The sequence below is a fragment of the Dendropsophus ebraccatus genome, chromosome 3, assembly GCF_027789765.1.
Source record: "Dendropsophus ebraccatus isolate aDenEbr1 chromosome 3, aDenEbr1.pat, whole genome shotgun sequence".
Lineage (NCBI taxonomy): Eukaryota > Metazoa > Chordata > Amphibia > Anura > Hylidae > Dendropsophus > Dendropsophus ebraccatus.
Window position 1 is genome coordinate 106,516,488 of NC_091456.1, and position 17,001 is coordinate 106,533,488.

General features: G+C 44.3%; 1 protein-coding gene across 1 annotated transcript; it reads right to left on the bottom strand.

Moving 5' to 3' along the window:
* Positions 1–13,493: 13,493 nt before the first annotated feature.
* Positions 13,494–15,865, bottom strand: LOC138785940 (uncharacterized). The gene is made up of 4 exons (XM_069962435.1): positions 15,402–15,865; positions 15,029–15,150; positions 14,652–14,798; positions 13,494–14,510 (listed from the first exon to the last, which is right to left on the bottom strand). Exons 1-4 carry the CDS (start codon positions 15,651–15,653, stop codon positions 13,622–13,624), a joined length of 1,410 nt encoding a protein of 469 aa, XP_069818536.1. The 5' UTR covers positions 15,654–15,865; the 3' UTR covers positions 13,494–13,621.
* Positions 15,866–17,001: the final 1,136 nt, after the last annotated feature.

The window sequence follows — 17,001 nt, forward strand, 5'->3', positions numbered from 1 at the left end:
GCTCGATTCACACGTAGTAATAGTGCGTCCGTATGTACGGATGTAATAGTGCGGCCGTATATTTGATGTTTCGTGTGTATGCTGGGAAGTATAGGATATGCGGCTGCACAGTGCACACTCCGTATGAGTTTCTGGCCTGATTGTATCCGGGTCCGTAAAAAATGAGCAAGACCATTATTTCCGGGCCGAAATGGTCCAAGTCGACCGTAGGAAGTAACATTCGGGCCTGCCGGAACCTCTGATTACTGCCGGATCAATCTGGATTCTCATTAGAATAATTCATCAATGCGTAACGCCCCTTCAGTTTAAAAGGCCCAAGTGAATGGGCTTCAATAGGTGACCATCCTTTTAGGTGTCCCGATCTGGAGCGATGGCACGGCGAGCGGAGCATGGTGGTGCTGGTCGTGGGCGACGTGGTTCCTGGCAGCGGGACATTGATGTTCCATGCCTGATCGCAGAGGTAAGTTTGATCGAAGAATTACACTCATCTTTCTAGAATGGTTTTACTTCGAAAATAGGATGTGTAGTCTCTTTCTGTGTATCTATTTATCCCTCTCTCTCTATCTATATATCTATGTAAATATATGTCTAATAATATGTAATGTATGCGAACCCAAATACATATCTCTGTTTATATATTTATGTGATGTGTTAAAATGTTTTACTTGGACTTAGAAATGCACATGGTCGTCTCGGCCAACCAAAACGCACCTAAGCCACATGTAACACACATATGAATGTCAACACTGTTAGTGGTCTTAAATATAATCGTTTTAGTCATGCGACACGGGCGTGGGAATGTGGCCTGAAAAAAACCACAAAGTATCGTCATGTGTTTCCTTATCTGCTATAGTATTAATTTCTAGTGCAGTTCCCATATAAAACCACTACTTACATATGTCGAATTTAGTATCCCTATTGAGTGTAGGGTTGTTGTATTTCTTACATGTATCAATTGTATTTAATAACAGTGACATGTGTACAAATCTAGACAATTTTTCTGCACAAATCAGTATAGTGCGTTTTTGATGCGTTTTTTGTGTGATATAGTGCATGTGAATCTGAGTAAGCGTGCGCACTACACAGTACACAGTATAGTCAAGTAATGTTTGTGGAATATTTAGCAAATCGAGTCGAGCAAGGTTGCGTTTTTGATGCGTTTTTTGTGTGATATAGTGCATGTGAATCTGAGTAAGCGTGCGCACTACACAGTACACAGTATAGTCAAGTAATGTTTGTGGAATATTTAGCAAATCGAGTCGAGCAAGGTTGCGTTTTTGATGCGTTTTTTTGTGTGATATAGTGCATGTGAATCTGAGTAAGCGTGCGCACTACACAGTACACAGTATAGTCAAGTAATGTTTGTGGAATATTTAGCAAATCGAGTCGAGCAAGGTTGCGTTTTTGATGCGTTTTTTGTGTGATATAGTGCATGTGAATCTGAGTAAGCGTGCGCACTACACAGTACACAGTATAGTCAAGTAATGTTTGTGGAATATTTAGCAAATCGAGTCGAGCAAGGTTGCGTTTTTGATGCGTTTTTTGTGTGATATAGTGCATGTGAATCTGAGTAAGCGTGCGCACTACACAGTACACAGTATAGTCAAGTAATGTTTGTGGAATATTTAGCAAATCGAGTCGAGCAAGGTTGCGTTTTTGATGCGTTTTTTGTGTGATATAGTGCATGTGAATCTGAGTAAGCGTGCGCACTACACAGTACACAGTATAGTCAAGTAATGTTTGTGGAATATTTAGCAAATCGAGTCGAGCAAGGTTGCGTTTTTGATGCGTTTTTTGTGTGATATAGTGCATGTGAATCTGAGTAAGCGTGCGCACTACACAGTACACAGTATAGTCAAGTAATGTTTGTGGAATATTTAGCAAATCGAGTCGAGCAAGGTTGCGTTTTTGATGCGTTTTTTGTGTGATATAGTGCATGTGAATCTGAGTAAGCGTGCGCACTACACAGTACACAGTATAGTCAAGTAATGTTTGTGGAATATTTAGCAAATCGAGTCGAGCAAGGTTGCGTTTTTGATGCGTTTTTCATGTAGCTCGTTTTTGCACGTAGTTTCATGTTATTGTGTGCTCCTCCTAGAATGTTCGACCTAATGCTATACCTAACCTTACATGTATTTAATTATTAAAATATATTTTTCACTCTATATCAGCGACTGTTTAATACATAAATGTTGACCATAGTTATTACAAAATGTCGAGATCTCTAACCATAGTCGTTGTGACATGTTTTCTCCACACACTAAGATAACAAAACACCACACACACACCAGAACAAACACCGCAGCAGTGAAATAGTTAGCTTCACTCGTTTGCACATGTGTTCATGTATTTTCTAAACAATGTGGATTTTCTCTTTCATCAGGTGTGAATGCAAAGCTGGCATTGATCTGGTCTTGTGGCCTACTAATTAGTGCTAGTTAAGATACAAAGCCTTTCCTAAATTCAATCATTAGACACCAATCTTGGTATGTTTTCCGAAGTGTGTTCAAAGAGTTCTGGCATTCCTTGGTTTAGTGAGTCTTGGCTCAGTGGTTATTAGGTTGTGTTCCTTAGATTACACAGGTGGTCTGTTGGAAGCGCAACACCACTCTATGTAATGTCATTATGGAAAACATGTTATTATTCTAATCGATGTAGACACACAGAGAGGTGAAGTCAGATGGAGATGTCTAGTGATTTCTGTCTTTCTATATAATTTTTCAGGTGCGGTCCCGTCCCCATTTGTGGGACTTGACTGTGCGTGGCTACCACGACCGCGTCCTGCGTCGCGAGACGTGGGAGACGATAGCGGCTGTGGTAGTCCCACAGTGGGGCGATGTGACGGACAGCGAGCAGCTGCGGATGGGTATGTCGTGTTGTCAAATAATGTATGACATAAAATTGTGAGAACAATGTCCGATATTTCTACCAAGACCTCGAAATATATATCAATTATTAAAATCTATCTATTTCTAATAAATCTTTGCTTTTGTCAGTCCGAGCAGTGGAGACACGCTGGTCTAGTGTCAGGGACCAGTACCAACGGGCGATACGCACGGAGGAGAGGGGTGGGGAGCCGATCTCCATGCGCTATGCGCCTTTGTTGGATTTTATCCCGAGCCGCAGTCAACGGCAGTAAGTATATTTTTCTTATTCCATAATGTATATAGTATCATATAGTGTACAATATGTAATACATGAGATAAAATGTTATATGGGAGTAATGAATTTTAATTCTGCCTTTGGTTGTTCAGCAGAACCTGGTCCATACTCACTAGCAGATAATCTCATCCGATTTCACCAATCTTCCTCTTTCTGTATATGTTTTATAGGAATGTGCAGACAATTATCTTTAATGTATCCCGATAATTTGACAACATACACTATTGCCATTCTTTATAAGGCCCTAGTTGTGTCATGTTTGTTAGCCTTCATGCTGGTGTATGTCACTGTCCAGAGAGGGTTAATGTATCCTGACCTAACCCTATCACAATAGTCCCCTTTGCTCACACTCAAACAAATGCTTACACACCACTCTGACTCGTGCTTCAACATCCTGTCATTTCTATAAAATATGTTAGTTTCTGTCATGGCGCTAGAACAACATCTCGTGATTTTTGCAGATCACGGTCACTCCCTCAGTTGTTTAGCGTGTGCTGTAGGTGGCAGAGCCAGTAAGCATGGTGAATGAAATGCCTGTTTCTATGCAGCGGATAATGTTTTTTGTGTCCTACAGTACTAAGCAGTCCGAGAGCTGTTCTCCGGCCCACACTATTCACTTCCTTTATACTCAATGCTGGGCGGCCTGCTGCTCTGTCACTGTCTCAGTGTGGCCTGCGGGGATCTATGACAGGTACACAGGCCTCTTACTGGCCGCTTGTGTATCTGGTCACATGACTAACTCAGGCCCCTCTCCCTGCTGGGCCACATTAAAAAACACTTGTTGTTGTGTTGTCACCAGAATGGTTCCATGCCCACAACATGCCCTGAAGATGAGAGCATTGTTTACACACTCAGAAAGGGGAACATTTTGGGCAAATGTTTTTTGGTTTAAGTTTATTAGAAAACACTAATGTGAATGAGTTAATATAGTTGTATGTCCTAACATAGGATGCTCATAGTACTACATAATGTCTTCGTGTTACCAAAACACACATTTCGACATACTGTATGTTATCAAAACTTAAACATTCGATATATGAAGTACCTTTATGAATGTGTCCATATTAGCTAACCTTTCTGTCTCTCCACAGAACCAGTGGCAATTTCTCAGACCCACCGGGAGGACAGGATGCTGCTGGTTCTGATGTTGCAGCATCACAGCAGGAGGGGGATAGTGCCACGCCACCGCCATCACAGGAGCCTGGCAGTCCTACTCTTTCTGAGGGCACGGAGCCGATGCCAGGACCTTCTGGCTCGACTTCCATGCACGAAGAGGAGGAGGCTGCAGCACCATCAACATCTGGTGCAGGTCCTAGTGGTGTGCCCCTGGCAGCTCGGCCACGTCAGCCACTCACGAGGCCCACTACTACCACCACCAGGAGGCGTCGGGAGCAAGAAGAACCTCATTCAGCACTGAGTGAGTTGGATCAATCTGTCGTCAACTTTGTCAGGCGGTTTGATGGAGGAGATGATCAGAATGATTTCTTCTGCTACTATCTGGGAGTCCGTTTACGGAATCTCCCTACTAATCTGGCACGTAGTGCGCGGATGGTTACAGAAGTGCTGCTGTCGTGTCACGAGCAGATTGACCCCGATACTTTCCCCGACCCTTGCTATGTGGGCGTCCTCCTACAATCTGTGTATGGGTTACACTCACGGAGGCCACATATCCCGCCGGAGGGCTTTCTTTTCCCCGAGACCACTGCGCCCCCACCTGTGCCCCCACCTCTCTCCCCCCTTGTCCCCCCAGCATTGTCCCGAGAGCCACCTGGTGCCATGCCCCCTCCATCTGAGGGTACTAGGGCCGTTCCTAGGCGCCAGCCACGGCGTGGACGGCGCTCTCGGCCATCTCGTTCCTCACGACGTTTATGATTTATACTATGTGATGTATGAGGCAATACATCATAATATTTTTTTTTTTTTTTGTTTTAATTTTTCTATTTTTTTTTTTGTTTTTTTCTTTGGTTTATGGCAAGTGGTCTCCTTTTTCAGGCCCAGAGAGGTCATTTTGTGTTAGGGTAGAGTAGGGTCCATGTCCCTGAGGACACCTTACCGGGGTGACATGGTACACTCTGTTTGAAAAAACAGTTTGCTAAGATCCTCATTTAAAAGAATCTATAGAAAAAAGTAAAATCATAATGTCTTTCCTTGAGCTATCTCCAGGGCGAATGGTTCTTGTGTGTAGGGGCCCTTGTTAGCAGAACCAATATGTCACTACATTTAAACGTCAATAAGGAAAAAAAAGGACTGTCATACAAATAGATGAGTTCCTAAATGCAAGTGTCTGATGTGTCCGGTTTTTACATCCATTACTGACTTTTGTTGCCTATGTTTGACTCAGCATCTTGCACAGAAGGTTGATTTGTGAAATGTATCCTTTTTGTTAACCTTTATACACAATAATGTGTTTAATGTGATATTTCATACAGAACATGCTGAGTTTGGTGTAAAATTCTTTTAGATATAATATTTAATTCAACATTATAAGTATTTTAATGATCAACAATAAAATCCAAACTAGATTTGGACTTGAGAAAACAATGCTACATTGTGTGTGTGTGTAAGTCGAATAGTTGACATTCTTCCACACACATCTGCGTTGTTCTCTCTCGATTGGGAGGTGTAATGTAGTGATTTGGCTCAAGGTTACTAAAGTACCGCGCGCTTACACAATGTACTGTATCCTATAATAAACTCCCCATTTTCACACATGGAGAGGCCTAAAGCCTTGCCAAGGATACATCAAGGATCTATTCACATGTTTTCACTTTAAAAAGGCAAAAATTTACGCTTATTATGTTTGTATTGGTTTGGCCTTTGCGCATAGTGCAGTTAATGGATGTGTTCACGATATATATGTAACATTTCCCCCAAGTCTCAGGCTTTTATTAACATGTTGTGTCACTACGCTAATCATTGACTCAGTGTGTGCTGGATGAATATCTGATAGTCTGCTCCTAGACTGGCCCACGAGATCGGCCTTTGGGAGCCTGCAGCAGAATGCAATGATCTGTCTGCAGTAAGCTGCAGCTTCATGCGCCCTTCCCCCTCTGTCCTAGGGTAGCTTCACACGGGCGGGCTCGCAGCGAGATTCTCGCTGCGAGCCCGGCAGGTCCTGTCAGTTTCCATAAACTACATACTTGCTGCGGACCGCAGCGAGTATGTAATTGTACCGCGCTTAACCCCTTCTACTCCCGCCGGCTCCCCCGCTGTAAGCAGCATACATTACCTGTCCTTGCTGCTCGGGTCCGGCGTCCTGCTCTCCCGCCCGGCCAATCAGTGGCTGCGGCTGGGCAACACACTAATTGGCCGGACGGGAGAGCAGGACGCCGGACCCGAGCAGCAAGGACAGGTAATGTATGCTGCTTACAGCGGGGGAGCCGGGCGGGAGTAGAAGGGGTTAAGCGCGGTACAATTAGCGGTTAAGCGCGGTCCGCAGCAAGTATGTAGTTTATGGGAACTGCCAGGACCTGCCGGGCTCGCAGCGAGAATCTCGCTGCGAGCCCGCCCGTGTGAAGCTACCCCTAATCTAACTTTGACTTTACTATTGTGACATCATATTGCTTTGCAAGTCTGAGAATGTTTTGGAATACAATTCCTTGTGGATTTATATAATCTCTCATTTTTTCACCTCTCCCTGAAAAAGCTTAGCTGGTTGTGCACTTTGTTTGGCGTAATGATTTGCATTAATGCGACATGCCTATTTTAGCCATGTATACAGATGGCAACACTTTATCAGTCTGAATACAAAGCCTCTATTTCATATGGTAATTCACAATTTCTTAACCCTGTCAGTAACCAAAGTGAAAACTAACGTTGATTTCTAGTCAACAGTGGGCTTTGCCGCCAAGGGCTGGTTATTTGCATATGTAAATGAGTGTGTTCGCTCACATATGGACATAGTGGCTGGGCTGATCCACCGGTTCGGTAGCTCCAATATAGAATGGATCACAGAAATAGTGGGGCACAAGCGGCAAGCAGGTACGACATGGTGCAAACAAAGGGGTGTAAGGAATGAATCTAGGAATAACAAACGTGTTGTTCGCTTCTCGGCCTTTTGGCTAAGATCAAGTGTAGTACCGCTCGTGAGAGAGCAGGGAAACACACGGAGGGAATAAGGGTTGAGCAGGTGGCTGGCGCGGCAAGTCAGCCGGTGCAAGATGCCATGACCCTCCGGATCTGTGCCAGGGGCTCGAGGGGGCTGAGAGCCGAGGTGCCAGAAGTGCCCTGGGAGTGGTGACCCCAGGGTGCCGTAACTCACTGGAGATGGGATCCCACTGAGTGAAAGCACTTAGCACGGTACTTCACTATCACCCCTTGAGCACACTCACCTTTAGCTTTCCGGTCTCCGGCTGTTGAGAGCTATGGGTAATTTTTATAGATCCGGCCGGATGTCCGGGCTGTATCACACAGCACACATCTTTATTTATTTAATTTAATTTTTGTCACTGTGTGTTCACTTTTCACGTGTGTTTTGTCACAAGGATTTTCTAGGTTGCGGTCGCCCTTCTGGGTGTCCCCCTAGAGGTCTAGGGGAGGCATGTGTGGCCATCAGGTTCCTTGCCTCCCTGCACCCCTGGGTCTCCTTCGGGAGATAGCCAAACCGTTTGGTACGGCTGCTCATCGGCGAACGCCTTAGCTAACGCTGGGGTGGTTGCTATGAGCGGCATTGGTCCTCTCTCTGCTTCGGCAGTGAGAGGATATTTGTCCCGAACCTTTGCAGGTGCCTTCTGGCCCGGAAGGGGAGGGAATGTGGTTGGTTGGGGGCCCATCTCTTTTTAGAGTGGGCTTGCGATAGACCGCATCCTTGTTGCACTTTTTTGTGTGGCACGTCTGCACCTTTTTGTGCACTTGGGTGAGAGCACGCTCCTCGGACTCTCAAAAAATAACAAACGTGTTGTTCTGTGGTCATTTCATGGATGCGCAACAGTTTTCTCCTTCTGGAGATTACACCTTAGTTTGCAGTTAACTGACGACCAGTGAGTGCCTGGCCTGAGGGCTGGGTATGAGGTATCGTTGGTACAGGTGTGCTCTCGGCCTTGTCAGAGAGTGGACATGTGTCCTGGACCTTTGCAGGTGCCTTTTGGGCCGGAAGGGAAAGGAATGTTGTGTTTGTGGTCCATTTCTTGGAGAAGTGGCCAAATGTTATATAGCATTGTTAGTGCATGTATCTGAGTGCCACCCTGCAATGTGGCTAGTTGCACCTGTGTGATGAGAGCAGGATTGCCATTTGGCCTTGACATAGGATGATAGAAGAAAGGAATTATTTATTTGAAGCTTAGCCATGAGAGAAATATTGTTTGCCACACATTTCTCACGGTCTTATTTTGTAATTGTCCTTGTATATTTTTAAATATAACTCAAAATACAGGGATGAATGTAACAACTGCTTGTGCCCAGGCTTCACCTAGGCCGTGTCCGTGACTGGATGGAGATAACAAATGTATCATTTTGAGTTCCTATGGGTAGAAGCCAAGGTTATTTAGGATGTGTCTGCATTGTAAGAATCGGCACTTTGAAAACCGTCGCTGGAAGAAGAAGTGATTTGGACAACAAAGCCGGAGTGATTCATGGAGCCCGAGATGTATCCTGATCGGTCTGTTATAGCCGTCGGCCAGCTGATCAGTGAAGTAAGTATTTTCTGGAGCTGTTGGGAGTGCTTTATACATAGATAAGATCATCGATAGAAAGATTTCGATCGTCCTTTGGACTCGGAGAAGATAGTTGTGTGGCCGTGACTTAATGTATGACTGTCATTTGTTGTGTGAGTCACATTTACATACATGTAATTTACAAGTCTTGTCTTTTATATCGGTTTTTGTGATGTCCAAAAGTCACATCTGTTATTGCATCCTGTTTAAGTGGTAAATAATTTTGTGAAAACAAATCGATTATGTAATGATCAATAGATGCTAGATAATATTTATTTTATGTGTACGATTGTCTATAGTCATTTAGTGGCACGATACATCGCTCCGAGTAGTTTATGTAAGTACGATTGTGTGTAATTCCTATGTGTTTGCCATCAGGGGGCGCTTGAAATCGAGCAATGACTGCATGAGTCTTTTCAGATGTGTGTGTCTCCTCCAAATCTGTGAATGTGTTAGCTCTTTCGGACCATGTAACGCACATCGTATTTTAGGCGAGATTTGTAAGTAATGGCTGGTCGAGGAATTGTCCTTGTAATAGCACATGTTGTTGGGCAAACAGGGCGTGACTTAGGATTGCTCTTAGCGAGATGGCCGTGCAGCGAACTCTCTCCCTTCTCCCTCCTCCCTCCTCCCTCCTCCCTCCTCCCTCCTCCCTCCATGATGGTTGTTGGCGGCACATACATAGTAGAAATCCTCCCATATAATGTGCTGATAGTGTCATCATAAGGAGGTCGCTTAAATAGTACGCAAATCACGCACAAGATCCGGCGCAGGCTGATGATGCTATAGGCTAGCGACACAGCGTGGACACGCCCCCTCTCTGTAGTACATGCACGTCATCAGTGTGCGTAGCGGGGTTGTTGTTTAGCCGGAGTGTTTGGTGTGCTGTGCTAATTATGTTCACTGCTCGGCTAATGAGTATTTTGGCTTTTAGCGCTGCTCTGCTTTGTACTTTGTCAGGCGTTGTAACGTCGGAAGCACACACAATCCGCAGCAGCCACGTTCAAAGAGGCGTGGCCGACCATTATGGCACTTGTAGTGCAGCGGCTTACGACGTGACAATGCCGGACAGAAATGGGTAAGCTGAGCAGCGTTACATGGTGTCACATAGCAATTCGCCGAGCACACCACACACAATTGTTAACCCCCCCCCACCCCCGCTACGCCCAGTGCTGAGGTGGCGAGACTACAGAGAGGAGGCGTGTCCCCCCGTGTCGCTATCCGATCCCAGACCCCCGCGCCGGATTGTGGCCTTCCATTCCCTAGTAGTAAGCACATATATTTTGGGCAAATACTATGAGGACATGATGTGAGTAGTAGTGTACTGTGTATATGATATGTGGCGCCAGCAAACATCATGGAGGGAGGGAGTTGGCTGCAGGTGAAGCTGGAGACCCCACCCACATAAGTGACGTACTATTTACAATCAAACATGGCGTGTAGCATGTGAAATGGGTGTAGTAGCTATGACCTTATTGACTAATAATTTCTAAGACGTTACTGTAATTATTTTGGATTTTCAGGTCCATGCTCGGCCAGTGCTATGGGACGGCCCTGCGCCTGGGTACAGAAGCCGGCTAACACGGAGTGCCGCATGGAGGGAGGTTGCCCGGATTGTATACCCAGATTGGGACCAGCATACTAGATTACAGCAATGGATAATTGGTAAGTTGTTTAGCCACTGTGGCAAACCATTAACTCGAGTGTTATGGTCACCTGACGCTGATATATTCCTAATGTGTGGATGCTTTTGTTTTAAGCTAACTATGTGGAGACCAGGTGGTCCAGTGTGAGGGACAGATTCATCAGGCAGCGACGGCAGCTGATCAGGCGTGGGGCCTCCCAAGAAGAACTGGGCGCTTTGCGTTTTGCCCCAATGCTGCGTTTCATTTTGAATTCCCCCAGACGCCGCAGGTAAGTGTGTGTGTTAATTGCATGTGTCCATGGTAGGAGCAGATGATGACGGAAGTAGCTCAGTGTCTTATGTGTGCAGACATAGACATGTGTTAGATTTATATAGATTGTATACATCGAGGCTCCAGCAGGGGGAGCAGTATATTTAGTGAACACTTTAGAGTAATCTCGATTTCGGTAAGATGAGCCGCCCCCTGCTGGACACAAGATAACTAACAAATGCAGCCTGGCCTAACCGCTTTTCGAACAGCTTTTGCTCCCTCCAGGATCTAATCCAGAACATGAAATGCCATTTATGCCAATAGCGTGGACTGTCTTCATAATGATTAAACAATGTACGCAATGTGTCCATAGAGTAAACTAATGTTCCACTCGGGTGGCCTTGTGAAGACCCACATTTTGGGTCAACAGTGTGTGAATATATTGTAAAAAGTTCTAGTGTGGCACCTCGTACATAGAAAATAGTGTGAAAGCAGGCAGAGTGTAATCCTGCATTGGATGCCTCCATTTTAGTTATCTGGCTAAATATGTCCTTAAACAAAAGTGCCATCTTAGATAGTGACCAGTGTTGTTTTCTCCTCAGACCACAAGTAGTTCAGCAACCAGCAGAGGCCTCATCGGATGAAGAGAATGAAGAACCTAATCTGGCAGAGGGGTTGGCCAGGACTCCACCACCAAGATGTCAAGGGGGTCCTGTGGAGCCTGGCGAGAGAGAGTGACATGTGCCTTGACCGTCCAACAACATTTGTGTTTGTTCCGCACTCCCTCTCCTCAGCTACACCAACACCACCCCTTGTCTGCTACACTGTAGGGCCTTAGTGCCAACCGCGCCTTACTAGCATTAATAATTTCCTAACATTTGTGCGCACCAGGACCACATCAATAACACACTGTTTAGAAGGTCTGGCATCACATTAGCTAGGGATGACAATAACAGCTTGGGGGGATTGGGATGTCCCTTTTAGTTTTGTGGTGCCAGAATACAGTCAGGCTGGCTGTGTCCTTCACATATTGGCCAGACTATTGCCTCTGCACACTATTCTAACTTCTGTCAACATGGTCCAAAGTAGTCTCCACACACCCTCGGCCACATCCACCCACACACACTATCATGTGAATGTTTTATTTTTTGACATGTAATAAATCCATTGCGACATATCTTGTTGTTTCCCGAATTCTTATTTTTTACTTGTTTATGTTTTAGTGTTTAAGGGTTAAAAAAACAAATGATTATTGACTGCCACTAAGGAACTACGAAATACGCTTAAAAATACTTAGTGGACTTTGTTTGCATAGAAAGCTGTATTGAATGTTGCTATTGTGTCTTATTAAATTTTGTTGTATGCTTTACGTTAGTAGAAAATTAACACATGCTGGATGTCCTTCAGGAGGATATTTCTAATCATATGTGAGACATTGCTGTATGTGTTAAAATGAATGTGTCATGATAGGAAATATTAATGTAGTTAAGTATTTCATTTATCAGGCCAACACTCTCCTGCTGTGGCCACTTCCTGCCTTGGCCACAGATGGCAGCAGAGAGCACTGTCATACGTGACAAACAAGGAATCGCAACATTCACTACATGTTCGTAGTAGGTTCACAATACGTGTATTTGAGTCAGTATATTTTGGTCAGTATTGTTAACAAAACCAGTAGTGGCTTAAAAACACAAAGGCTGTGTTCACACAATGTAGAAATAGAGTGGCTGTGCGCCATTTAAAGTGAAATATTGCTAAGTTTTTTTCCAAGAATGGATGTTATTTGGAAATGTCCTTATTTAGTGTTTTAATGGCGCACATCCACAACATTACAACATTGTGTCGAGATCCTTTGGGTGTTTAGAATCCACTGCTGTTTTTGTTAGCTATACTGAGTGAAATACACGTATTGTGAAGCCACTAGCGAAGATGTAGTGAATGCTGCGATTCCTTCTTTTTCAGGTCTGAGCCTGCTCTATGCTGACATCTGTGGCCAAGGCAGGAAGTGGGCAGAGCAGGAGAGGCTTGTGATGAGCACTAACATATTTTGGGACATTAATGTTCTTATCATGACACTATCATTTCCACATAGAGCTCTATGTCCGATGGTAGTAGAAATCGCCTCCTGCAGGACATCCAGCATGTGGTCATTATGTACAAAGTGGAGGATATATAAACGTACACACAATAAACTACATAATGTAGCGTTTACACAGGCAGATTGATGTGATGGATTTTGGATAAGAAATCCAGGAGATGACTGTAGACAAGGAACAGGTGATCAAGTAAAGAGCGAGATTTCTCATCTTTTAATACACTCTTCTGTGTTTTACTGAAAAAAAATGGATGATAAAAGATTATTTTTGAACCGCAACCTAAGTAGACCACATCCAGCTGGCGCACCTGGGTGATGTGTGGAGGGATATATGTGGTGTGTTAATAGTGATTGTTAAGAAGTGAGATGGACTGTGGCACTAGAAGATATCAGATCCTGTTACATATCCCACACTAGAAAGTTAGACATATAGTGCGCACCCTGCTGGTCACTCCATAGGAAATGCACATGTTTTGATCACATCAATCTTTCAGCACACTAGGTTCAAAGGACTATACAATTAACATTAGCAGGATGTGACCATGCTCGATAATTACTGGCCAGTAGTATATCGAGTGAGGTTATGTGTATTTTCGAACACTACTATGTGGGAACACACAACATGTTTTACATACATTGAAAAGGCAGACACATTGTTTAGTCGAATAAGAAAATATATTTTTTGTTTTAGTAAAAAGAGAAGGGAAATTAAATATCAACCAATACATGGGGTTCAAACAACAAAAGAAAATAAAAAAACACACATCCCAGAGACAGGTGACATACATGCGGGAAAACATCAGTCCTGTGGCCGTGGCTCATAAGGGAGGCTGTGAAAGGGGCACGGGCACGGCGCCTTCAGGAGTCATGAAGTAGTCAGCAAAGAGGTTCCTGACCACTATCCCGCGGTTGAGTTGTCTCCCTTGGCCATAGTTGATAGGGGCACTAAAAGCTGGCAGTGTCTCCACGTTCACCTCCGGGGTGGGAGCATAGTCCCGAAGGTAGTTGTGGAGAACACAGGCAGCTTTAATGACCATGTCAACTGTGGCCAATTTCAACTGCAGGGCAGTGGTAAACACTCTCCACTGACTAGTCATGATCCCGAAGGCGCACTCCACGAAGTTACGTGCCCGGCTCAGCCTCCGGTTAAATACTCTCCCCCGTTCATCCAGCCCTCTCCGTGGGTAAGGGCGCAGCAGGTTGTTCAGTAAAGGGAAGGCTTGATCCCCTACCATGACGAATGGAGCGGGATGCGTGGTACCCGGAAGAGGAGTGGGAGGAGGTAGAGTCACGTGATCTAAGAGTATGCGCCGCCCAAACTCTGATCTCAGTAGCGCCCGGGAGTCCCCAGTACTGCCATAGGAGCCGACGTCGATGGCAAGGAAACGATACGTGGAATCAACAACCGCGATCAGGACCACAGAAAAAAATTTCTTATAATTGAAATACTGTGATCCTGATCGCGGTGGTTGCTTCACACGTATGTGCTTACCATCAACCGCCCCTATACAGTTGGGGAAATTGGCCACAGACTGAAAGCCTGCTGCTGACTGCAACCAAATCTCCCTGGTCGGACTGGGCATCACAATGGGCTGCAAATGCTCCCAGATCACGGCGCACGTGCACCTCACAATTCCAGAGATGGTGGACGTACCAACCCTGAATTGGAGGTGCAACGATACATAACTCTCCCCTGTCGCCAAGAATCTGTGAAAAAAAGAAAAATAGTATTTTATGATTCTATTTCACATTCAGCTACATATTAAATTATTACATATTTTAACACTATATTAGATTTAACTACAATTACATGAACAAATAGTTCGCATTAAAATAAAGCATCTTCACCTTAACGTTATGAGCAGACGTCCCACAGGAGGGATGGATTTCCGCATGTAGGTGTCCTGTCTCTGGAGATGTGGGGTCAAAATGGAAAGTAAATTATCAAAGGCCTCCATAGGCAGGCGCACGAAGTCCTGGAACTTGTCAGGATGTCTGCAACAAATTAAGAAAAATATTGATCACTAATATTACACACAAACACACATCATAGGAAGATGTCATACGGTTTACAAATGTTGAAATTAACATCAAACGTTGTAAGGATAACCAAAAAACATAATAAAATTATGGACTTTGGGGTAAACATTTGGGGACAGTAACCTTTACATTTGCAATATTACATTCAAAGATTTGCCGACTTTGATGTATTCAAATCGACATACCGTCGCAAATCATCATACAGGCAACCAATGTGGCCCCGGGTCTCCCTCCGCACATTGATGGGGTGGACCCAATATCGCCGTCCCACCTCCTGCAGACGGCGCTGCTCTGCGTCTTTTTGCCTCTGAGAAGAATTTTTAAAAAATGACATTTATTATTTTTAAGACATCTCAATTAGTCACAAAATTATTACACAGTTGCATTTAAGGACCTTTGGTCAACAGTACTTAAGGGAGCTTGCATAAACAATACATTTAAATCAATGTTTTACGGATTATAAGCCTAAACAGTTTGTAAGGCTAGTTTTAAATAAGTTACATAAAGCTTGAAAAAAAAAAAAATAAAAATAAAAAAAAAAATAATATATAGACTTACACACAAACGCAGGTAATAATTACGCATCTTCCACAGGATCGAAAGCACCACGAGCTGGTGCTTGCGGCGCAGCCTCATACGCCGGGCTGGCCCATAGGGCGCATTATTAGCGCCATCAGACATCTTTGGGTTTTTTTTTTTGGCATTCAAAACACTACAAGCATATGGGCGTACTTCGCGAGTGGGCGGAGATTTTATAGGGATGTGGGTGTGCTTATTTGGCCCGGGGGCAGATTCATGAATCAAATACATGCTTTTGAGCGGGGCCAAACAAGCCAAGACACATCATGACACTACGGCCGGACTCTTACGATAAGACCGTAAGTGCTTTTCAAATACAGCCGCCAGACCACCCGGAGATGTACGGGACAGAAATTTTAACGCCCGCACTGTTACTACGTGTGAAACCGGCCTTAAAGTGTATCCTGGTGCCACCTGTTTTCCTGCTAAGTGACACACATATGGGGGTGGGGGCTGCTGGTGGACATTTTACCTCACTTGTACTTCTGGTAATATACCTCTATCACTGTGTACATTCATTATTTTTGTGATTTAAAACACGTGTATGTTTTTCAGATTTAGTAGATAGGGCATTAGTTATTTTTATTTATATTACACCTTTTGTGATCCACCAGCATTACCCCCTGCTTGTATGTTCGTTGTTTCTTTTAACCTCTTTTCCAGAAGTGATTCATTGCTTCGTTCCTGCTCCTTGTAGTTACATGAGTATTTTTAAATAATAAAGATTTTTTTCATGTTGATACTAGTTCGAGGTTCAGTTGTTTCTGTGTTGGTTTGTCGTTTGGTAACTAGAACCCCAATTATGTTGTTTTCTCTACACAATATCTATTTCCCCATTCAGATGTGAGACAGTAATAGTGACTGATTGAGGGAATACTGCTTAACTGAATTTTATAAGTGACACACATGTCTACATGAAAAGAAGAAAATTAAATGTGTTTCATCGGACCAGGCCACCATCTTCTATTGCTCTATGGTGCAGTTCTGATGCCCATATGCCCAATATAAGTGTTTTTGGCAGTGTACAGGGCACAGAAGGGGCAATATAACTGACATAGGGCAAAGCAGTCCCATGTGCACCATGATGCAATGCACTTTGGGGGAGATTTGACAAAGGGTGTACAATGGCCACAGCATGCAATCACAGCTTCTCTTTCTTTTCACCAGAGCTGGAAGCTGAGCTGTGATTGGTTGCTGTGGCTAGTTTGCACCAGTCTAAATGTTATACCTTTTGATAAATCTCCCTCTTTGTGTTTAAACATCTGTCATAATAGTATTAAAGGGATATTTCCATCTACACAAGATAGGGTAGTGGTTCCCAACCACAGAGCCATGAGAACCTGCTAGGGGTGCAGCAGCATTCCGGTGGGCAATATGGCACCTGGATGTACAAGGACGCCTGGGGTTTAGCACCTCCACATGCCTCATTGTGAGTCCTTTGCTTTGATCAAACCAGAGGACACACAAGAGACTGAGAGTGTCTTCTGGGATGTGCACATATGTGACATCACTGTGCACATTGCAGAGGTACAGCCTTGGCCTCTAAAAGATGCAGGAAGAAACTGGTACAGCCTAGAAG